Here is a 24,638-nt window from a genome sequence, read left to right as displayed (position 1 = left end):
TGTATGAGTTATCCATTCTACCATAAGTTTTTTTGTTTGTTTTTATCGATTTTCCTCTAATAAAATTTATGTGTGTGATATAATACTTCTTGCAAGAGAGAGAAAGAGAGAGAGAGAGAGAGAGAGAGAGAGAGAGAGAGAGAGAGAGAGAGAGATTTTGTTTTCAATAAAGTATTTGAACAATAAAATTTAAAAATCTGTTAACATTTAGTTTAAATTAATTTATGTACAAGATTATATTCCTTCATAAATGATGTTGTTATAATAATTAAGTCTTATTCTGTCATCAAAACAATGACGCTTTAATTGTAACAACAAAATATATTTGGTAAACAGATGATTTTGCTCTAAATTAAATTCATTTTAGCGGCACATAAAAATTCTACGAAGAAATTTATTCAAAAAAACTTTCACATTTTATTAACAAAACAGATTCTTTCTCTCTTTTTTTGTGAGTATTATTGAATAATTATGTTAACTTAGAAATGATTTTTACATTAAATATGCAATAGTAGTGTAGAGGGTTTTACAGCAAAACAGGTTTTTTCTCGATGTATTTTGAATAGCGTGTATAAAAGCAAGCATGCAACGTGTAAGTATACATCGCGGCGATTAATCGCGAACGGGTATCACATCGGGCACGATCAAATGAGCGCGTGAGCGGTGTGCAAATTAAAGAGCGACACCGATTGTGTGTCGCCCGTGTGCGATCTTATCGGCACTGGTTACAGCGGTTTTGTCAGGAAGACTATAAGCAGGTAAAACGTAATTTGTAACAACGACGCGCGGTACACATAACGTCGATTTTGTTATTTATTCACCGTACGCTTAAAGCATACGGATAAAATTTGTACATCATTTCTCAATTTCACTTTCACATTCGTCCCTTCCCGTGCGAATGATCGGCAAACGCGTTAACTTCGTTTTAAATAATTTATACTCGAGAGTGGCTCGAACAATCGATCGATCGATCGTGATAAAAATTGTCAGAATATTCAGTTTTGAGTTTTATTGTTTTGCAAACAATATTATGCATCATATGAGAGAGAGAGAGAGAAGGTATATTTTAATTATTTCTAAAGTTGCAATTTTTCGAGAGATTACATAAGATTTTAGTTTTAGATATTGAGAAAACATTGCGCATATTCTTACATATGTATGTGTGGTCTCTATTTTAATAAATTATTTCAGAAATTCATTTAAAAAAAAAATTTTTTTCCAGCAAGACATTTATTATCATAAAACATTGAAAGATTAAAAATTTCTAATTTTATGAAATAAATTTCTATCAATTCTCTCCCATTTCAAAGAGAATGAATTTTCGAAATTTCTATTATTATTTTGTTACTATTGTTATATGTTTCTCTTATCTCGCTGCAAGGATTATATATTTTAATAACGATAGAATATTTTTATCGTTTTACGCAACGTGGTTTCATGCCGGCGCGAACATTTGCGGAATGTGTGAACAACTTAGAAAAATTCACGCGTAACAAATCGAACAATGGCACTACGAGGCTTTTCCGTGGCGATGACCAACGTGAGAACGCAAACGTATCACATTCAAGCGATGTTCTGCGTAACAGCTTCGCGTATATATCGAGATAACACACCTCTTGTTATACGTGCAGTTATGCGGTGCAAACATGCATCTGCTTTTACTATAACGTGTGTCGTTCATGGTAATCTTTTAGATTAATAATTTAACACATTTTACATAGCATTCAGAGTTACAAAATAAAATTTGAATTTTTCAAATATTGATATTTTTTGTTAGAAAAATGGTATATATTTAATAATGGCTTAATTGTGTCAATCGATTTTTACTTAGAGAGAGTAATCGGTCCTTATTAAAAGATAAATAAAAAATATATTTAGAATCCTCTTTTTACGTTTTACAAATGATGAGAAATGAATAAATAGTATTTAAAATATTAATTTATTTTAATATAATCTTTATCCTATGTAGAAGAATATTGGTCACTAACATTTATGAAAAGATAAAAAAGAAATAATTGTATGATTTCATTAAAAAAATAATTTTTATTTCAAAATAAAATGTTTTATATTATTATAATCATGGTTTCTTAATTTTTAATGAGCAAAAAAACAGATTTCATAAATGCAAAGTACTTTTTTCGTTAGAAATTATCCTAATTATTACTTTTCCATCTGTTTATAATGTTGTTTATTAATTATTTTTTATGAAAGATCTTCTATCTCTATTGAAAGATAAACAAGATAGAGTTATATAACGCTATATGATATCATTTAGATAAAAATTATTAATAGCTTATAAAAAAGTACTATACGTAGAATATAGGTCCATTCTGTAATCAAAATAAGATGATAGAAATATCTATCTCAGTCTATTAATAACAGGAATATTGAAAATGGTCGTTCTGTAGAAAGAATAATAGACTATGCTGATCTTACAACTTGTACTTTATATATTCTGTGTTTTATGTACGGACGACTAATAAATTTATTGCGCAACCAGATGTGAAATTAATTTGCTTCGGTACGTAACACGTTACTATTTAATTGATAATGAGATTATTTTCGCGATGTGATCATCGTGAGATTTAAATTCTCAAAGAAACTGATGATGATATACTGTTACCACCGCACCGCATTATGAAATTTGAATTGAATTGAATTGGCAGTAAGTAATTACACTCTAGAATAAATCTTTCCTGAACAATTAAATGTACGCGCCAAGTATATACTATATGCATGCATAACACGTCGGGGAGCTTGAAAAGAAAGTGTTGAAACGTATAAAAAACTTATAAAAGAGATTAAAAATAAATCGTTAATCAAATAGAATAATGCGGAGAATGTTGTCATCGCTTCGGCGTGTAACTTGATTAAATGGGAATCGCCCAATTAACACGTACCGTTACCGGTGTCCCTTGACCTCCTACGCATAAAAAATCGAGGCGTTCTTCGATCACCACGACGGATATCCTTCCATGCCTATGATGTTGGACAACTCAAAGGACGCTCATATACGTAGCGAGATCGAGGTCGGTTCGCGCACGGCTAATTGAATTGGAAAACAGAATGACACAATCTAAACGCACGGCTCGGTGCGAAACGCAGTCCCCATCCATATTTGTCGCAGACAAATAATTTGCGATTAGAAATTATTTTTTTTTTTTGTTACACGAAGTTCATCAATACGGTCTTCGCAGCAAAAATGTGTCAAAGCATTAATATTATTTAAAAAATTAATGATCTAAAATAACGAGTTTTTTTAGTAAATGAAATTTTAATCACGAAAATATAGATGATGAAAAACTACATTCTTTTAATTCCAAACAAATTCCAAGCTTCTATAAAATCCTATAGATATTTTCTTGCATTGCTAATATTATAGTCCGTGACAAGAAAAAATGTAAAATGTAAATTTCTTAACAAAATTAATTTAAGATTGAAAAAACATGAAATAATTTTTCAAAATTTAAAAAAATTTTTTCCATAAAACCTTTTCGTACAAAAATTTAATAATTTGATTTTTTTAGGCTACGTATTATAGAGATTTTGAAATTTTTGATTAGAACTTACAGATTATTAAACTGAACATTTACCATACTGATATTTACAGAAAATTAAAGATCAATATCACATCATTTTGATACAGAATTCTGTCGAAATCGTTTGTATTTCAAACGTAAAAACTATTCGTTTGCAAAAAATTGCGTATCAGAGACAAACGCATCTTTGACGCACATAGATTCTTTAATTTCACGCAAAACTGCAAAAACTTTTGGCAATTTATATTATGTTAATTTTCGTTGTTGGGGAATACCATCTCATTGAAATTTGATCGAGATAAATTAATCTTGTCACAACGTAATATATTTGTCGAGACACTTGTCTCTTTTTCATCTGTCAGAATTCTTCATGATTTTATTTGATTACATCTCTAGAGGCTGTCGCTAAGAGATTAAGTGATAAATATTGCAGATACAATAGATTCCGCATGCATTAAATATCACCAGTTTTATAATAACATTTTTATGCACAAGACTGATAAAAAATTTTACGATGATAATTACAACGCAAATGATTCTAGCTACTTGAAAGATTTAATGATTTATCAGATCAGGGGATTTCTAAATCAATTGCACGCGTCAAAAATGAATTTCATACAGATTCATTTCGCATCTTTCTAATCCTCCGATTTGTACTCTCCTATATATGTAAGGTGAAAGCATATTTCCGACAGGTTAATGATATTAATTATATAATGGTAGGATCGATAGAAAGATTCCATGGAGATTCTTACGTAAAAATGTTTCACACGTAGTTATGATAATGCAGAGCAAGATTCTGCTTCTGTAACGCGCATAAAGCGGACGCAACTTGTGGTAACCGGAAATTATACGATCCTGTACCAATAAATCTGCGTTTCTCATCATTGCGAGCGCGTAATACACCGACATACGTATCCATGTGTATTTGTTTGCGATATGCATCGCGGAAGAATGGCAATCTTAAAGAATAGCAAGAAATATATAAAAATTACATAAAGAGAAAAAAAGAGAAATAATAGATTACAGAAGAATAAAATAGATTGAAATTTATATTTTAATATGTCACCTCGTTCTTTGTGATTTATCTCATTTTTCAGAATATAAAACGTTCATTTATGTTATTATTAATATTAATTATATTATTATTATAAATTTTCATTAACTCAAAAAGATTTAATAAAGTAATGAAGACAAACGTGCATTTATTATAAATTATTAATTATGTACAATTTAATAATTACTCTATTACAAATGCAGAGTCAGAATTTATTGTAATTTTGTGTACATTCTACACCGTTAAAATCTAAATTAATGTCAATTTATGCGTGAACTAAGACCTTTTTCGTCTTCAAAAATGAATCAAAACGAATTGCCTAATCATCGTTTTTCTCAGCAAAGAAATTCCATAGTCACGAGATCAATTCGTAAGTTATTACCTTAAACCTGCTTTTAAAGTAGACATTATATAAAGTATCGATATTATACTTACTTCCTAGTATCTAGGAATTGAAACGATAACGAATTTAAATTTTGACATGTTACAAATTATTAATGTATTTAAAAAACTCTGTCTTATAATAACATTCGCGTTTTCGCAGATAAATGCAGAATATAATACACAGAAATCTTTCAAAAAATTTTAATTTATCGAAAAGCTCGTATAATGAGATTTTATTTTCTACTTTTTCAATTGATTTTTTTCTCGCTTAAAATTTCTCTTCCCGGTTGAGTAGCATCAAGAACACTCGGCACGATCGTGCTTATAGTTTCAACGTCTGACTCAAACTTATTGTACCATCACTCAGCAGTTACATCATTCAAATTTAACCGCAATAACTCAATGTCCGAGTTGAACGCATCTCAAATAATATCATGCGATACGCAACATTGATAGTTTCGCGCAACGATGGATCTGGTATCCATCGATCGCAACGGAATGCAGAAGGACGAGAAAGTGGAAGCGAATCGAAAAGGGAAGTGAAAATCGCTTCCTGTTTTTCATTGCGACGTATATTATAAAATCTAGGAGAACAGAAATAATTTATCCAATTAAATAAAATACAAGAAAATATATATTATACATAATTTATTATATTTATATTATTTAATTTATATTATTTGTAATTTATATTGTTTATATTATTACATCTAATTTTATACTTTAATTATTACATACAGGGTGTCCGGTAATTGGGGAAAAACCTGTCAATAGCAGATTCTTGAGATCATTTGAAGTCGATTTTTCTTCAACAAAAATATCGAGAGACGTTATCATCTTTGCAAGTTTCCAATTTTTATCATTATACATATATCTCTGTAATTGAGCCTTAAATTAAAATTCTATTACAGTACAAACTCTATGTGAAATTAACTGAAGAATGTAGATTTGGTAATTTTTTTAACTTTGAAAAGTTTAATTTGCGAAAACCACCTTTTTTTCAATCGCTTATAACTCGGAAATTATTGATGCCTCGACATTTTCGCTGAGGAAAAATCGTCTCCAAATGATCTCAAAAATCTGCCATTAGCAGGTTTTTCATCAATTATCGAACATTCTGTATATATTCTCCTTATATTTTAGAAATACATAAAATAATCAGGCAATTTGAAATTAATTTATTTACTTAAATAAACACTGTCTTTTAATTTTAGTTGAAACAATTTAAATAAAATAGGATTTTAAAATTGAAGAAAAATGCAGAATATTTCTATACAGATGTAGGAGAATGTTTTGTCCTTCTAGATCGAATAATTTCAACATTGTGCGTTGGCGATACACAGGCAACACGTGCAGAGAACTGCGTTCCGGTCGACGTAATCGTTACCGGATACGCAGGGGCTTCTCTCACACCATCGATCGACTCTGGTCAAAACATTTGGCACCGAACGAAATCGCCGCGTAGACGTAAATCGTAAATAAGAAAAAAAGTCAAAGATAAAATTCTAGTTTGGACGATCATGGTTTCTCACTTCGTCGGAATGCGGGTTTCGATCAGACATTCGCGTAATTCTCTAGGTCGTCGTACCATAACGACGATGGCGATGATGATGACGATGACGATCGAAATGGACCTATCTACGTCCGTTTTGCGAATTACGTTATGATTTTGCGAAAATTATCGGATCTTACTGGTTGATTTTCAACGAAAAAGAAAACGCATATATAATATTAAAAAAATAAAAATAAAAAAAACGCACACCTACGAGCTACGAGTTCTGGATAGTCAGCGGTCAGTGATTATGATTTGCAGATGTTAAATAATACACGAGGACACTCTCTAAAATTACGGTTGTGATTTTACGAGGCGGTCACGGAGGCATCATCGTCATCGTCGTCATCGTCGTTGTTGTTGTGTAGGAATGCAGAATCCGACGACGAGAACAATGTTACGACTGATTAATGGCTGGCAGAACGTGATAGGGAATCCCGCGAGATGGGTACGTCGAAATGGAAAGATAATTTATTGAGAGGAGGCAAGAACTCCTATAGAATAGCGAGACTAATATGAAGTAAGAATTCGCGCATCCCGTCGCGAACGCATTTATTTTATTCGCGAAAATACTCCGTTCGGCCTCTGAAGGCCGTTTCTGAATATCGTCGAATAAATCAGAGACAGACTATGCCCCGTCGAAGCTACCGATATTAATTGCTCTCTATCGGGATAAACTATTATCAGCGATTAATAAAAACTCAAATTCCTCGGCATAAATCCATATTAGCAGAATTTTATGCACGATTTTACTGTAAAATTAATTTTTTTAATAATTGTAGTTGTGATAATAAAATTGTATTAGCATTGCGTGATCCAGAAAAATATTGCGTAAAAAAGGCAATAAAGTATGATAATGGAATTTCTTCATTTAAAAAAAAAAATCATATATAAAATGAGAAAAGTGCAAAAAACACTCGCGGAATATGTTTCGAATTATATTTTTTTAACGTATAAATTAATTGTTTGTACCTCGAGACGTATATTTAATTTGATAAGAATTTTTAATACTAAAGTTTTGTGTGTATCTCTATCTGGCTCGAACACTATTTATTATATATATATATTTTAATCGTAAACAGATATATAGATATAGATTCAGACTTTACAGAAGTATATTTGAAGGATAAAAGAGAGAGAGAGAGAGAAAATAAATAAAATATGTAGAAAATATGCAACCAAAACTAATCAAACTTAAGATATATTTAAGATAGAAAAATATCCCCATAAATATGTTATTAAATTATCTGAAGTTTAATTTACTTTCTGTCACTAAATCCATTTTACAAGTCTATTGAATCTTAATTAAATCTATTTTTTACTTTATATTTTTTTCTTCAACTTATAGAAACGGTTTAATACAAAAACGTAAATGAATTTTTTTGGTTCTTTAGAAAACAAACATTGTAACATACATTTAGATAAATAAAACTACGATAAATAACTCTGATTGAGCAAGGAAAGGTCCTTTTTTATCGTTCAACGAAGGTTTCTTAAAATATTCCTTGCGAGGCCTTTGACTTTTTAAATGACATCGCGCACATGTCTATGCATGAAAAATTCCGATATAAATTATTTGAACATGAAAGTACGTAACAGTACTGATGTCACAAAACATATGATACACATGTATGTGTGCGCCCACACGACGTCCTATCCGTGGCGCGGCGCCATTCCGCAATCAGGAAATCCCGTATCCTCCGATGTTTTGCTAGAGAGGATCCTGGACCGGTACCGGTCAGACGGTTAGTTGAATTATAATGAGCGGCGCGTGCTAGATTGGTCTGAGCGGAGTATAATCCGAAGAAAATTTATTCTTATTCCCTTCGCTTCTAATCTCTCCTTTTCGATACAAAGAAGATAAACCGGCAAAACGATAGATCTCTCGAATAAACGAAAAAATTTCTTACAATTCGTATCCTGCCTTTTTCGCTAAGCTAAGATCGCATATACATATACAGACTTGGATTTTTTTTATTTAGATTTTTTTCCGAAAGAAAAAGCCGTAGATATGAAAAAAGATTTACTGTTTTACTATATTTCTTAAAAGTATATAGTGTAATTATAAAAACATTTAATTACGATTCAATTATGCAGTTTAATTATAGTTAGTTTAAATTTATGAGAAAGATTCTCGAAGCGATAAGTTGGCTCGTAAAAGAGGGAACGGAGAGAAGTAAATTACCGACGAATCGATTATGAGTGTCACGACTCTCACGAAAATGACTAGTTGCTAGTTAAAGGTAAGTAATTGATGACGGTGACTCAGATGCGAGAGAAACTTTTACGCATCAGAGTAATAATACTCCGTATCGGTGTCATCTTTCTCAGGAGGCATCCGCGACATCACTAATGTTCATATTCACGCCCGTGTATACACGTGTCTCCCATACGGCAAGGCCGTATGCAAGGCCATTATATGCTATGATTTATTCGTGTAGAGATGCATATATCGCGAAATCGAAAGAGAAACAATACACAGCTAAATCATGATTAATAAACATTTTTTTCGCCCTTCATCTCCGAATAGTTTCGTTTCTACGTTTGTACAGTGCTATATTACATAATCTAAAAGTGTAATTTAGTTGACTGCAAATTTGAAGCGCTAAATCAATTTTCTAAAAAGCTAAAAAGAAGAATAAAGTCTAATGAGATTTTCTTATAAAATTAATATTTTTTTAGCAAATTACAAAAATATATAGTACTATTATACGTCGTTATGTATAAAAAGTCTTATGTTGAATGCAAGAAAATCTATATACGAAGACAATAAGACAAAGATTTCTCCTGAAAAACATCATTTCTGTTCTGATAAGTGAAAAATTCAATTTTAATTAATTTATTCGATTTACTTAATCGAGTTTTTAAATTTAAATATAATTTTTTAATTCTAATCAATATGCTTTTTCTTGCATTCAATATAAGACTTTTCATCATAAAAAAATAATGCAACTCTATTATTACAAAGATATAATAGTGTGAATGATTGAATCTCAGTGATTATATTTTATCAAGACGCTTGATTGATATTCAATTTAAACGTCGAAAAATGCAGATCGAGGACATTTAAATTTTAGACGTGATTTAAAACTAGTTTAATAGACATCGACTGTTAAATAAACTTGTGTTTTATATTCTCGAGGAATCCTGTTGATGTCAATTTAAATAATATTGAACTGCAAAATGTTAACTCTCGGCGCCAAGTAGTCGGACAATGTTACCGGGTTAGAGGGATTGATTAAATATTTAAATTAATCTTTCGAAGTGTTCAAATTTCTTCATCATATTAACTGGTTTACGATCGACCGTTAAAAAATCTCGAACATTTATCATGTAAATTTAATTCGCAACAATCGGAATCCAGTCAAAAAAATTTCTTTATCTTCTCTACAAAAAAAATTCTTCTCACTTATCGAATAAAACCTCGTTTTTCCATCTTATTTTATATCTTGAGATTTATATTGTCATTTTTTACATAAAAAATTAAATAAGCAAAAAAAAAAAAAAAACAAAAAAATTAGATATCTAAGTAATTTCTTTTTAAAGAGAAAAGAATTTACAATTTACATTCACCATCATTATCTTTCGAATTGTAGAATTACTGAATAACGCAAGGATGTACTCATTTGCATTAACATACAAGCTAAGTCCCGCAGAGATAAGATCGTAGAAGGATAAGAAATTGATACGATGCTCTTTCAAATACTTTCCGGGTTTTAATAAAATTCAGGGTCAATATTTATTTTCTATGCACGATAACAGACGTAAGGAATATTTTTTTTCTTGCTACACGATTTCGCATTATTTTTACGGGAATTTTAAATGCTATCTTTGATGTGTCGTTGATAAATTTTCAAAGGTAGGCGGAATAAATTGCAATTAATAAACACAACATGCGGCAGGCGCCAGACGTCTTCCTCTTTTGCACGCTTTCTTATATAGGTACGTAGTTTATCGCTCAGTATATAAACTACGCATAACGAAAATCAGTGCCCAAAAATTCAGTAAACATTCTACTTGATTTAATGGACAATCAATCAGTTCGTGTTTTGTTTGGTGAATATATAATGAGACATATATAATTATCAAGATGCGAATCTTATGTATATTAAAATTATTTAAAAATGTTATAGGCACGCTTGCTTAAAAGCATATGAGAAATAAACATGCACATTGTAAATATAAAAATATATTTTGCGTTTTTTAAACGGTTATAACAGCTATTCGCTTCTAAAATATATCAAGTTCAGTGTAAATAACGCATTAAATAACGCGTATTAAACAATTTACAAGTAACAAATTTTTAAAATATATAATGACAGTTCGTTCTTTAACATGTTCACACATTGTGTTCTGATTATTCTTTTTTTTTTAGAGGAAACTTTTTTCGTATTATTAAAATAATACGAACATTATTTATACATCACACATAAACATGTTCGTTATTGTCAAAATCTTTTAAAATACATTTAACGATTCATAATTTTCTTTCATCACAAGTCACTGTATAGTTAACGTCTTCCATAAGCATGATTGGACTGATGTTCTAGAAAAAATAAATAACATCGTTTTGCATACATCTTTCTAACAAGAAAGGAAAAAAGAAAATAATAAGACTTACCCTTATAAAATTCTCCCATGAAATTTACATCAGGCAAAAGTGAGTGAACCTTCTTTAGGACCGTAGCTTTTGATTGCAAACTAGCGTTAATGTTCCAAATCTGAAATGATAATATAACTTTGATTTTACTGGATTACATATCCTTGAATACTGCTATTTATAACTTGATTTACAATATACATACTTGAATAAGATCTTCCCTATCGCGAATAGATACCGTCACACCACAGACTTCATCATCCTGTGCTACATGTGTGGTAAACTGTTCTCCAATAGCCGCAAGCACCACTTCTTTCCAGATACGTTCCTGAAAAGCAGAGACATTTTAAATTGTTATATTCAAAGGCAAAATGCTGATTATCTGAGCAAACTAAGTAAGAGAAACAATAATATATCTATTATTAATTATTCTTATAAAATTTTCAAATAAGTACAAAATAAAATGTTAAACAAAATTGTATAAATAATACAACTTTAAATCAAGAATTCCCCATTTAAAAACATATATTTGGTCAACAATTGACAAAATGAAACAAATAATCAATATCAACATAAAAATAGGATATTTACAGTATCACATTTATGGCACTTTATTCTCCAGGTCCCACCCTTTTGATTCAGTTTATCCTCCCATAAAGGATATCTCTCATCTCTCATTAAGTGGTAACTGTATCTAACCTGACAACAAAAGCAGTTAAATAACTAACAGTAAAATATAAATAACAATTGTAAATAATAAATAAACAATATATATCATAATTAAATATTAAATAGCATAAAAAAGCAATAATATTGTACAATTATGCCAATTACAAATGATCATTACCTAGTCGTAATAATTTTTCCTACTTCAGCAAATAATGTAGAATGAAAGAAAATGAGAGAGAGAGAAAAAATTTTGCTGTCATAGCAAAACCATCTGTTATTGCATATTCAATATAAGAATGATTAAACTTTACCATACTAATCATTAACACATAATTTATCAACAGCTACTTTATATATAATTTATCATTTGATATTATACTAAACCCTGTTTTTGTTAATAAAATCTTGCAAACTAAATCTGTTTGTAGAAACGTAGTTGGTAAAATAATGTAGTTCATTCCTCTTAACACATAAATACTTTGCTATTATAATAAAGCAAATTTATCATTTTAATAAAAATGTAAGAATAAATTTGTGATAGAGAAATAATTTGCCAATTTAGCAAAATTGTTTTCAACAAATTAAATTAGCATTCTTGTATCGTAACAAATTTCTTTCTATTTTTCAAATAATAATTAACAAAAGCAGTTATTATTGATATAAAATATGCTATAGTAATAACTTAATTTTTTCATGCATACATTTTTAATCATCATACCTGCATATCCCCAGCATTTGGTATGTTATTGAAGACTGCCCAGAAATTTTGCACAGTATTTACAGTATAAATTTTCTGCAAGTTGGCTTTGTATTCTTCAGCGGTTGTGCCAGGGATAGCTCTGTTAATTTACACAACAGCTCTTTTGAGTAAATATTTAATATTATGTAACCAATTGTCTTGACCATGATGTATGTTACTCTTTAGAATTAGTAACATATGTTTTATAGTAACAATTAATTTGGTAATCCTCTAAGACACGAAACAAAAATTCAATAATTTAATCACAGATGGAAAAACTCTCCATGAAAGTAATATATTAAATTAAATTATGGAATAATATCGATATTTTTTTACCAATTTTAATGTGTTATATACATGTGTCAAAAATAAAGTCTATTGTTAAGATAAAGGACAAAGACTACAAAATGTTTCAGGTTTTTCCGCTAAACTATGCTATATTATGCATATTTTATTAATAGATATAAGAAAAAATATTATGAACATAGATTTTTACGAATGTTTTATTAAAAACTTATAAAAAAAATAAAATTAAATAACGGACTTGTTCTTATTATTAAAGTTTATCTCAATCTAATATTAGAACTGGTCCCAATTTTGCTTTTACGAAAGCAATAATTTTTCTAATTTTCACAAACAAGAATTAAAAAGTAAATAAATATTTTACTTTACACAATATTTCTGTACCATTTTCTCATCAATTAATCTGATCTTTGAAATATTTCATATGATTATTTACCTAATTAAGTATGTTAAAACAATTTATTTGCCTGTGTTGTAAAATAATAGCAATACTTATGCATCATTATTCATTATTAAGGTATGAAAATAAGGTATGTAAAAAAAGCTTGTTTTTTGACGATATAATGAGACGATTATGAAGACAAAAACGTGACGTGTTTATTAAAGAAGTAACTTATTACCGTGCGCATTTACATATGTCTAACACAATCAAATTTACTTTATTGAAATAAAGCAAGATTAAAGGGGGCGACCTTATCGATATCGAAGTAACTCTTTGACAGAACTTATCGCGAAATATTTACGCCGTGACGTTTGACAACAATGAGAGAGATAAAATCGAGATATATATTCATGTATGCACTGACAAAGCGTCGCGCAGCGTAAGGTTATACGAGAAAAATAATTACGTTCTCTCTTACTTGTCGAGCCAAAAGGTCCATGGAGTCTGCAACGGGATGCCGGAGCCCTCCTGGCTCTCAATCGTGCTGACAGTCTCATCGGACAAGATTGATGTCTTCAACAGATCCACCGAAAGAGAAGTGTTCTCTTTCGTTTCGCATTCCGCCGCGGCCATGTTTGAACGACGATGCAGCCGCGCTACCGTCAAAATCATGTGATCGCCGCCAGCCGCCAGCCGCCACTTCCACTGTCGCTGTCACTGTCGACGTTGCCTTGTACTTGATCTGCGAGAGAACTAATGATGACGTTCATCGGCTAAAAAAGAAGTAAATAGCGGCTGACAAATGTGCAGACAGTCAGAATACACAGGGTGTTCTTAAAAAATTTATAACCAATATATTTTACCAACATTCTGCACTTTTATTATGTCTTATTTTTCGAACGCCGTTCACTGAACATCGCGTAATAAACGTCTAAAATATGGAATTAAAAAAAAAATAAATACTATATAACGACTTTGAATAACATAGCTTAGTTTAAATTGATGTAGACATAAAAAATATATGTTAAATGTATGTTTATTTCTAAAAATATATTTTTTAAGAAAAATGTATACGCAAGAAAAAATATTTTAAATTTTCTAAAAGTTTATTGATTCTAAGTAAACATTTTTTTTTTGTAAGAGATTAAAGTAAAGAAAAATCTGAAAATAATCGAAAAATATGTTGATATATATATCAATTACTTTTATAGAAAAATGCAATTAACAAAAATATGTAATATATAATTATAATGTATGTGTGTGTAGATATATACATACTTTCAAAAATCGGAATATATATAAAATTGTAGAATTTATATTTCTGCAAAAATTAAATGAAAACAATCGATAATGTCAAGGCTCTATAATATTATTTTCACTCACTTGATAATATAGAAATTAATACTATCGACTCGATAAAACGAAAATTTACTCTGATAATATCGGCAATATTCCCTCTGCCCGCGAAACTGAATTTCAGCATCTAAATTAATATAAGATAATACGAGGAAAAAGTCATTAAGTATGTTACAAATGGTTATTGAAAAAATTCTGTCAAGTCATTAGTCAAGTCACATAATGTAAGATAGTTGTAAATGAAATAAATTGGTTCTGATTGTGACAATAATGGTTGTTGACATAATAAAATAATTCAATTTGGTATGTAACAGAAGTTTTTTTTCAATAACCATTTGTGACAGACTTAATAATTTTCTTTATATAATGAATAAATTTTGGTAGAAAAATTAATAAATAAAAGTAAATAAAGCAATTATTTTTAAATTATAATATTTTTATAAAAACAATTATTGCTGTTCGTTCACATATCACATAATATATGTATTTATTTGACAAACCGTACATATAACGTCATCTATGTTGATAAATGTAATATGTAAATACGAGCAAGTATATTTCATGATACAAATTTAAAAAAAAATACTATCTGACAATATTCATACATCATCCTTCGAATTACCATTTGTCATCACGGTGCATTACGCGTGCGATTATGCGTGTAATTGCGAGGACACACGCGATGTATGTTCTTACGTAAAAAAGTCCTCGCTTGCTGCTGTCCTATGAGAATAAAGTCCTTTTAACAAAGACTACACATGTCAATAGTAGTAATTATTGTTAATAACAGATAAGTCTATCTAAGCAAAAAATTAATTTTCATAATCTATACATGTACCTTATGTTATGTTTTGCGTAAGAGTAAATATACAGTATGGTTTTCATAATTGCTAGTAATATGAAAGACGTTGATATGTATCTATACAAAACATCTTAAAATAGGTTGAATTATTCGTACACGATGAATGCGAAAAACTCTTTATTTTCAGTCACTAAAATTCGAAAACAATCAGTGTACGTTGGTATTTTTGTTTTTAAATATTATCTCAAATTTTTTTTGGAAATTTTTTTAAAAGAATGTTAACTCATCGATTATTGTTAATTAATTAATTAGCAATTATTTCTTAACTTAAATTGTAAATAATTCAGGATTAAAAATAATAAATTTTTTTTTGTAAAACATTTTCTTCAGAATACTAATAAATTTTATTTTAATAAAATTTTAATTTCAAATTTAACTATAGAAATATTTACTCGAATATTTTAAAATTAAAAAATGTACCTACATAAGGATTTTAAAGCTAAAAATTTTTAATTTTTATTATTTAATGAAATGTACAATTTAATATAAAATTAAAAAAGTGTCAAAGTCTGATTGCAAAATGTAATAAACATGTTTAAGTTAGAGAACAAGTTCTAACAGACATGGGAGCTTGTAAAAATATTTATGACTCGTTCATCCTTGCTTAAAAACTTTAGACACTAATGGTTAGAAACTTGGAAGTGATGATAAATAATTATCTCTCTCAACATTTTTTTTCTCCAAAGAAAATTTGATTTTAGATTCCTTGAAGAATTTGTTATTAATACTTGCCTCTGATGCAGATGCTGGACTAGGTATCAATCGAATGTCGATCGAGACATTGTTTCTTGTTCTTCGTTCTTACCTTTCTGAAACTTGTAATGTTTATAAAGTAAACGAGAAAATTACTGCAAAAACGTGAAAAAAGATAATATAATTATGGTTTATTCATATATCTTAATTGCTTTTCTCTCTTTTTCAATTGCATTAACATTAACATATATTTTTATGAAATAAAAATCTACAGGCATAATAAGATCAAACTTTAATTTAAGATTTATTCTGTGATATGTAAAAAATTGCACTACAAGCCCGGTCTGACTGAACGCGTGTCGTGTGATCAGCTGTCAGGCGATTCGAACATTTAGATTTAAACTCGTTTATTCTTGGACACCTTGTAGATACTCATACACATAGCCACGCACGTCTCCCAAAGAGTATCTATGAACTCGGGATCGGTACTCGATGATATTCGTAGTCGGGATGTGACAGTAAGCGGTGATCTCTCGGTGTGTGTTTTTCATTGTGCTTCATTTGTATTTTTTATTCCGGAAATGTCCGAAAGTGTCATTATTGGAACAGACACCATTTCAACCATTTTGTTACTTCGCGAACCGTGACACGAATCATTCAACGTGCTCACAAAATGCTCGTGCTAAATTTATTCTCACAAGTGACGAAACCATGATGCGTTCGCACTGTAACTTCGGGTCATCGTATGCGTGCATATGTTGTGTGAGATTGCGTTATTGACATGTCATGCTAATACGAATTCCTCGCGAATTACGTGAGCGTTTTGTCGCTTTGCCATTTAATTTCTTTAACGAACTCTACTTGCCAAATCAACCGTAAAAGACTTGATTTGACGATATCCATCTAATTGTAAGTAAATAATGATTGACGATTTAATAATTATTTTGACAAGACAAATAAAATAAAAGATTTTAAAAATACACTAAAAATTGTCGTCTTAATTACTTTTCAATAGAATCAGTAATAGTAATTTGCTTAAAATAACTTGAGAAAATCTTATATAAAGGTCAAAAGCTTATGCATTATATATTTATCTGCGGGAAATACACTGGACAACAAAATTATCGTGTCAAAAATTTATACCACAAAATTTCACATAATTTTAAATAATCATAACTCCACAAAAAATTGTCGTATTTGAAAAATCTTTTTTTTATTTTGTAGTTTAAAGCCTCTACTTTAAAAAACATTTGTCAGACTTTGACTTTTTCCTTCCCTTTTACCGCCATCTTCTCAAAAGTAAGGACGTATTTAGTCTCCGAAAATTTGCATAGTTTGACGCACTACATGGAGTGGAATAAATTTTTTTTACAAATATCATAATAATTATTGTAAAATTTGCACTTTTCCTTGAAAATTAAAAAACAAATGGAGATCGGTACGATTTTTTTTCGCGGAGTTATGACGTATCAAAGTTACCCCCCTATACATTTTGATTACCGCCAGCCAATAACGATACACATGGGGAAATTGCTAAACGGATTTTGCGCATCACGTGTATGTGTGTATGCTGTGCGTGCGTGCGTGCGTATTGCAAAGAAATGTTTGCATTTAACTTTAAAAGTGCGTATTTCCGCCTCGTCTTTGGATGACTTCTTGAAGACGTTCATTGTGCATATTGATGCTGGATCTGATCAGGCTGCAGCCTGAGGAATTTCGTGCCATATCTGCTGTAGTGCTGCTTGGAGATGTTGAAGATCCGGTCTCTCCAAATCTCGCAACATCTGCCCATCATGTCCCACACATGTTCGATGGGATTCAAATCCGAGCTTATTGCGGGATGTAGTACCTCGATGTCGTTTTCATCGAGAAAGTTACGGGAAATCCTAGAAGTATGTGGATGAGCGTTGTTATGCATTAGGATAAAATTGCGCTCCATTTGATGCATCGGAATAACGCGAAGATGCAAAATTTTCTCCACATAACGTTCTGCTGTCATTCCAGGAGGTGGTAAGATTCGTGCGTCCATGCATGGATATTCCATTTTATATTATGATGGAACTACCAGCAAATGCCCGAACAGGCTTGACGCAATTTTGTTCAAACGATGTCTATTTCGACGCCAAACACGGACTCTTCTATCAAAACTGTAGATACAAAACCGTGATTCATCAATGAACAACACATTGTCCCACTGTCTCACAGTCCAATTCAAATGATTGCTTTCTTTACCTTTTTTTACGTAGTTCTTGTCTTGTACATGATGTATGTAAATGATAACTGAAAATAATATGAATCGATACATACTACAACGTTTCTCTAAGTCATATAAGAAAATGTACAACTAACTGGTAAACTCTGTGTAAACTTATATCAGTTTCATTCAGAAAGCAATACGATAAAGTCGTAACAATGCCTCGTTTAAATAAAATTCAATGTGCACAAATCATTGCTCTTTTGGAAGAAAGATTGAGCCAAAGTCTTGTTGCAAGGAGAATGGATGTCCATCGATCCTCCATATCTCGAGTTTGGGCTCGTTATCAAGAAACATGTAATTTTCGTCGGAGGAAAGGACAAGGTCGAAGACAAGTAACGTCAGTTAGAGAAGATCGTCTCATCGTCAACGAGGCAATGCGAAATCCATCAAGAATTGCCCGACAAATTGCAATTAAAGTTCTCTCGCACAGACGAATCAGTGCTCAAACAATTAGAAGACGTCATCAAAATGCATGAACGTCTTCAGAAACGTCTTCATCCAAAGACGAGGTAGAAATACGCAATTTTAAAATTAAATACAAACATTTCTTTTCAATACACACGCACGCACGCATGCACAGCATACACACATACACGTGATGCGCAAAATCCGCCCAGCAATCTCCCCGTGTGTATCGCTAATGCTGGCAGTAACCAAAATGTATAGGTAACTTTGATACGTCATAACTCCGCGAAAAAAAAATCGTACCGATCTCAATTTTTTTTTAATTTGCAAGGAAAAGTCCAAATTTTACAATGATTATTATGACATTTGTGAAAAAAATTCATTCTACTCCGTAAAGTGTATCAAATTGTACAAATTACCGGAGACAAAATACGTCCTTACTTTTGAGAAGATGGCGGTAAGGGGGAAGGAAAAATTCAAAATCTGACAAATACTTTTTAAAGTAGAGGCTTTAAGTTATAAAATAAAAAAAATTTTCATATACGACAATTTTTCGTGGAGTTATGATTATGTGAAATTTTTTGCTATAAATTTCTGTTGCAACAATTTTGTTGCTCAGTGTATAATGTGTGAAAGTGATAGTGACAAAAAACAGAATAAATCAAAATACATAGCTACTGTACTTTGTTGAAATCTAAACAAAAATTATTATATAAGTTACAAAGTAAGTGTTTTCTGATTATACATATATAAATAGTTCATATATAATTAATTAATTCTTATAGTTAAATAATTCTTATTTATATGTCTGTGAATATGTATACATAAATCTTTGATCGATTTATTTTTTTTCAATTTATTATTTTATTTATTTATTTTTGTCTTATTATGGATTTTTTTTATCAGATTTTTTTATCTTTAGCTTTGTTCTATCTTTATTGTCATGCTTATTTAATATAAAATTTTAATGAGTCATTAATCAGAAACATTAACAGTATCGGATATATAAATTTATTATTAATGTGATTATTAATATATTTTTTAGTATTGCACATTAGAAATGCAAATTAAGATTTCTCCAAAAAAGCAGAATATTTTAGAGCTGTAGCGTATTGAAAAAAATTTCTCTATCAGAGTTCTTTTCTATCTATGTCCATATAAAAATTGTTTCGTCGAAATATCTATATATATATGTTATCGCATTGTGATGTATATTTCTCGCGTGCCGTATTACGTTTTTCCGGTCGTTTGACACAATTGAAAGTCTATACATTTGTGTTCCATTTTCCATTCCTTTCAATTCCTGCGAAGGTCAATTTTACTAGATAAAAAAGGCAAATTTAATTTCTACTGAAAAAATCGAGTTCTCGTAATGTTCATAATTGGTAATTATCATACGTATTGTTGTACATTCAATAGAACATGTAACAATACAGAAGACGAAATTGTAAGTAACAAAACATGTTTTTCAATCTAATCTGATTTCTGTAAAGGTTGATTATAGTACTATTTAAGTAGATAAAATATACTAAAATTTTATCGGAGAAACTAAATATTTATTACAAATATTTTTGATAATTTAATATAAACATTTATTTTTATTTTAAGAAGTCGGGAGGGAAAAAGGTTAATAAGAGCCAAACGTAGTAAATAAATGTACCTATTATATTGTATTTAAAAAATCCTCTTTAATAACAATAATTATTATTTTATTATAAAAAAGGATTTTTTATACACAAGAAAAGTGTATTTATTTACTGTGTTTGGTTCTTATTAGCTACCCTACTTTCTTCCGACTTTTTATATTCAATATATTAGAGCCTTTTTTGTTTTTACTTATATATTTTAAATATTCAGCATTATATTGTACCTATATTACAAATACAAACTGAGATTTTCCAAAATATTTCTCTGTATTATTTATTAGCTTAAAATGGAACAAATAACGATCTGTTTTGATCAGTTTAAATTTAGATATTACATGAGGTAATAAATATAAAAGAAATATATATATATATAAAGTTATTTTTGACAGTGATTGAGTGAACTAAAATTATATGTCAAATTTTTGCTACAATTATAAAATAAATTTATCAAATAAACATCTCCTTTAATTTTTATATTTGCTCGGTTGTTTTATTCGCCCTAGCTTACCTTACACATATCATTTTAGAGTAATTATACTCATATGACCATTAACATGAAAGTTAGTCTCGTACAACAATGTATGTAATCATAATTAGCGTTAATTATCATTTTGAAAGATCAACATGGCAAACAATATTTAAATGTTGACGATAAACGCGTATGCACCAATCGCAATGAGCCTTCCTGCCAATTCCTTGCATTTCGCTCGCTCATGACTCATGTGGAAGAAGCTATTCGGCTTTTGCTCATGTTAGTATGATGCCAGCCAACATTGGTATAGCATATGACTATCAACGTATGCACACACGAGTCCCCAACTACTGCTGGCGTCGAAAATGGGCCTTTCTGATTGCGTTGACTTCGTGTGTCATTATTATTCTACTTTTTACGAGACATCCGACTATTCACGAGGCAAACATTACGGAACGCGATACATATCTGGACGATGTACCCGAAGATCTTTACCAAACTGGTGAGAAACTTTCTGCAAATGTGTTTCCTTTTTTTCCCTATGAGCCCCGTGACAGAAGTAATAATCTTCTTCTTGTCGCTATTACAGTGCTACGGACTTGGTATAATTTTTCTGCCGGTAAGTGGTTCTAATAAATTATTTGGAATTTATTAACAGATGACGTGAAACAAAAAGAATGAGTCTCGTTTTTTTCATTGCTTTAGCGAATACAGTTCATATGTATAATACGATAATAATGCTTAAAAAAGATTTTTTTATCTGAAATGATCCTTATTGATGGAGAAACAATCAAATAAATGTAGAATTGAAATTAAACACTGAAAAATTTGTCATCGTATTGCTAATACTTTATCGATATGTCGTAGGCAAGTGGTTATTTTAGGAAAATAGCTTTTGACTAGGCAAATGCTATCTGGCGTGTACGTACTAAAAAGTACATTTTGGAAAAGAACGCTTAGATTCCCATCTAAGCATAGGGGAATAGAGTGCATAGCGGGACGGGGCGAAGCCCCGTCCCCATAAAAACATTTAACAAAACTTGAGAGCGCAGAAACTACCAAGGCTGATAGTACAGCCAGATAACCATTTGCCTACGACAGATAAATATTTATTAGATCGAACATTCTTGAGTATAATGAGCGAAATGTGACCTACGTGAATATATAATATTTGTACTATGTGATAAGCGAACGTACGATTTGATATTCTGCACTTGTTTGTATTATGCAAATAACAATCTCATGTGATAATATTATAAATTAATAAGATATTTGAAATATGAAATGATGAAGCTACATCTATTATTATGAAAGCAAATAATAATTTCCAACCTTGATATTGATTAAGTTTTACTAATAATAAGTTAAATGAAAAGATATATACATATCATTTTAATTTATATATACATATTAACATAAAGTATTAAATAAAGTATAAGTATTTTGGTTTATCTATTTTTGTTTATTCATTAAATAAAAAATCACTGAATACATTTTTTAGAACCCTCTAAGAAATTATTCACTATATATTATAAAACGTTATGTAATTCACTATGTTTTTGTTCTTCCGTGAAGTATTTATTTTCCCTAAAAATATATACTCTATTTAGATAAAGTTTTGTTTAGTAAAGAACAATAACTAATTTACGCCAAGATTTTAATTATTTTTTCTAAATCAGAGGAAATATGTTTTATATAAATTTTTATATAAAATCTTTTTTTTATTCGTATTTTTGAATAGATGATTTTAACTCTAATACTAATACTAATTTTATTATATTAATTCAGTAATATTAAGTAAACATATTTTCTTATTTTAGATAGTAATGTGATATAATATATCAGACATATTATAAAAATAATATTGGCACATATTATGTACGTCTCGCACGTTTCATATTTCTTCTAATTAATCTGAAAAATAATAAACTTCTAACAATAATCAATGAGCTAATTAATTGCCTATTATTTAGGTGAGAAATGGTACAACAACAAAAATGTATCCGCACTGAATCCGGAAACTTATCACAATTTATTGACTAATATTCGGCAGAATTGGATAATATGGAATTATAATTCGAATGAATCGTACATTCTTCAAGAACCGGATGTCAAAGATCCATCAATGGGACAATCCTCTGTGATACGTGAAATTTTTGATGATAAGGTAGTAAAACAATTACGATAATTTTATGGAAAATGAAAAAAAAAACGATTTTGCAAGAATAAGAAACTAATGTACGATATTTAAGACCGATCGAGAAAATTTCTTTGCATTAATAGATACCAAATTTCGTTTATTATTCTCTACAGAAAAAAGGATTTTTCATAGAGTGCGGTGCGTACGATGGGGAAACACGGAGTAACACATTGTTTCTAGAGCGATTTAAGGAATGGTCGGGTCTTCTGATAGAAGCGGATCCTATTAATTTTACAAAGATGCTCCAAAAGAACAGAAAAGCTTATCTCTCGCCGACGTGTCTCAGCGTTATTAAGAGCCCTATAGTGGTAAGAAATGATGAATGGCTTGTCATTAACGATGACTTTGAGACAACGCTATCAGTTACAAAACGCAAGCTTCGCCGATTTTCTTATTATTAGTATAATATATATTAAAGATGTTACTCGAACTCCAAGGACGTTACTCGAGCTTCAAGATATTACTCAGCTTTCGACGGGAAAGTGTGACGAGTTTCTTGAAATTACAGGCGTCTTTTCTCATGGCAAGGAACGTGGGGCGTATGCACGAACCCGAAAACACAACGGAAAATGTATCCGCGAATACGCTCGACGTGGCTTACACAGGCGAGCACATCCGCGTGCAGTGCCTGCCATTGATACTTTACATCGCTGCATTGGGAGTCAAGACAATCGATTATTTCAGTCTCGACGTCGAAGGCAATGAGATCGACGTACTAGAAACAATCCCGTTTAACGAGGTGGATATAAAGGCACGTATACTTGGTGCGATCTATTCAGAAATTTCTACAGAAATTTCTGTTTACGCAACTGGATTTACTCAACGCACCTTTATATTCCTTCCGTTTCTACAAACGAAATATAATCATTTTCGCGGCACATTGAGCAACATATATATAAAATGTATGTACGTGTACGTTTTAGGCCTTATCTGTGGAATACATACACAACCCGAAGGGACAAAAGTATCTAATCGATATGATGGAACAGCGGGGATATTACGTTTATAGTTTTGTGGAACAGGTAGATAACTTGGCGAATGATATTATTTTTGTAAAACGTGATATGTGACGAATGAAGACGAATAGATGGAATTATAAAACTTCTGGAGTCTCTTTTTTAAGTATAGAGGTTACCTGCTTTTGAATATTACTTAATTTTTAATATTCTAGTCATAATTATGGATTGCGCTTCTCATAAAACGAAGATCTATTGTAGATAAAGAAATATCTTATATTGTTAATAAAACATTGTATTATACAAGATATTTACAAAAAAAACATACATTCTCCTAAATAAATTACAAAATACATTATCTCCTTCCATTTACGAGCTATTACTATGTTTTAATAAATAACGTAACAATAAATCGCAATAGTTGTTTTAATAACTATAAATAAACAGGAATAAACAGGAACCAAAATTATATAAACAGCAACTTACGATCTTATAATATATTGTTCATATTTTTATTTGACAGAAATTAATCGTACTTATTTTGTTACAATTCTCTCGAAATTTTT

The 24,638-nt window shown here is 30.1% G+C and overlaps 2 protein-coding genes across 6 annotated transcripts; one reads left to right on the top strand and one right to left on the bottom strand.

Moving 5' to 3' along the window:
- Positions 1-10,705: 10,705 nt before the first annotated feature.
- LOC140667741 (eukaryotic translation initiation factor 4E type 3) lies at positions 10,706-13,930 on the bottom strand. Its single transcript, XM_072895944.1, has 6 exons — positions 13,704-13,930; positions 12,520-12,640; positions 11,724-11,831; positions 11,338-11,460; positions 11,154-11,253; positions 10,706-11,078 (listed from the first exon to the last, which is right to left on the bottom strand). Exons 1-6 carry the CDS (start codon positions 13,895-13,897, stop codon positions 11,044-11,046), a joined length of 681 nt encoding a protein of 226 aa, XP_072752045.1. The 5' UTR covers positions 13,898-13,930; the 3' UTR covers positions 10,706-11,043.
- Positions 13,931-16,629: 2,699 nt separating this feature from the next.
- LOC140672342 (uncharacterized) lies at positions 16,630-24,346 on the top strand. 5 transcript variants are annotated; one of them, XM_072904441.1, is made up of 7 exons: positions 16,631-17,045; positions 21,212-21,418; positions 21,506-21,535; positions 22,890-23,083; positions 23,230-23,424; positions 23,625-23,867; positions 24,040-24,344. In XM_072904441.1, exons 2-7 carry the CDS (start codon positions 21,244-21,246, stop codon positions 24,184-24,186), a joined length of 984 nt encoding a protein of 327 aa, XP_072760542.1. In that variant the 5' UTR covers positions 16,631-17,045; positions 21,212-21,243; the 3' UTR covers positions 24,187-24,344. The 5 variants fall into 5 exon arrangements, with proteins under 5 accessions (XP_072760534.1, XP_072760542.1, XP_072760524.1 ...); XM_072904423.1 differs by having other exon boundaries at positions 21,201-21,418; XM_072904403.1 differs by having other exon boundaries at positions 21,063-21,418.
- Positions 24,347-24,638: the final 292 nt, after the last annotated feature.

Source organism: Anoplolepis gracilipes, chromosome 1 (assembly GCF_047496725.1).
Source record: "Anoplolepis gracilipes chromosome 1, ASM4749672v1, whole genome shotgun sequence".
NCBI classification, from domain to species: domain Eukaryota; kingdom Metazoa; phylum Arthropoda; class Insecta; order Hymenoptera; family Formicidae; genus Anoplolepis; species Anoplolepis gracilipes.
This window is presented reverse-complemented; position numbering and strand designations above follow the sequence as displayed.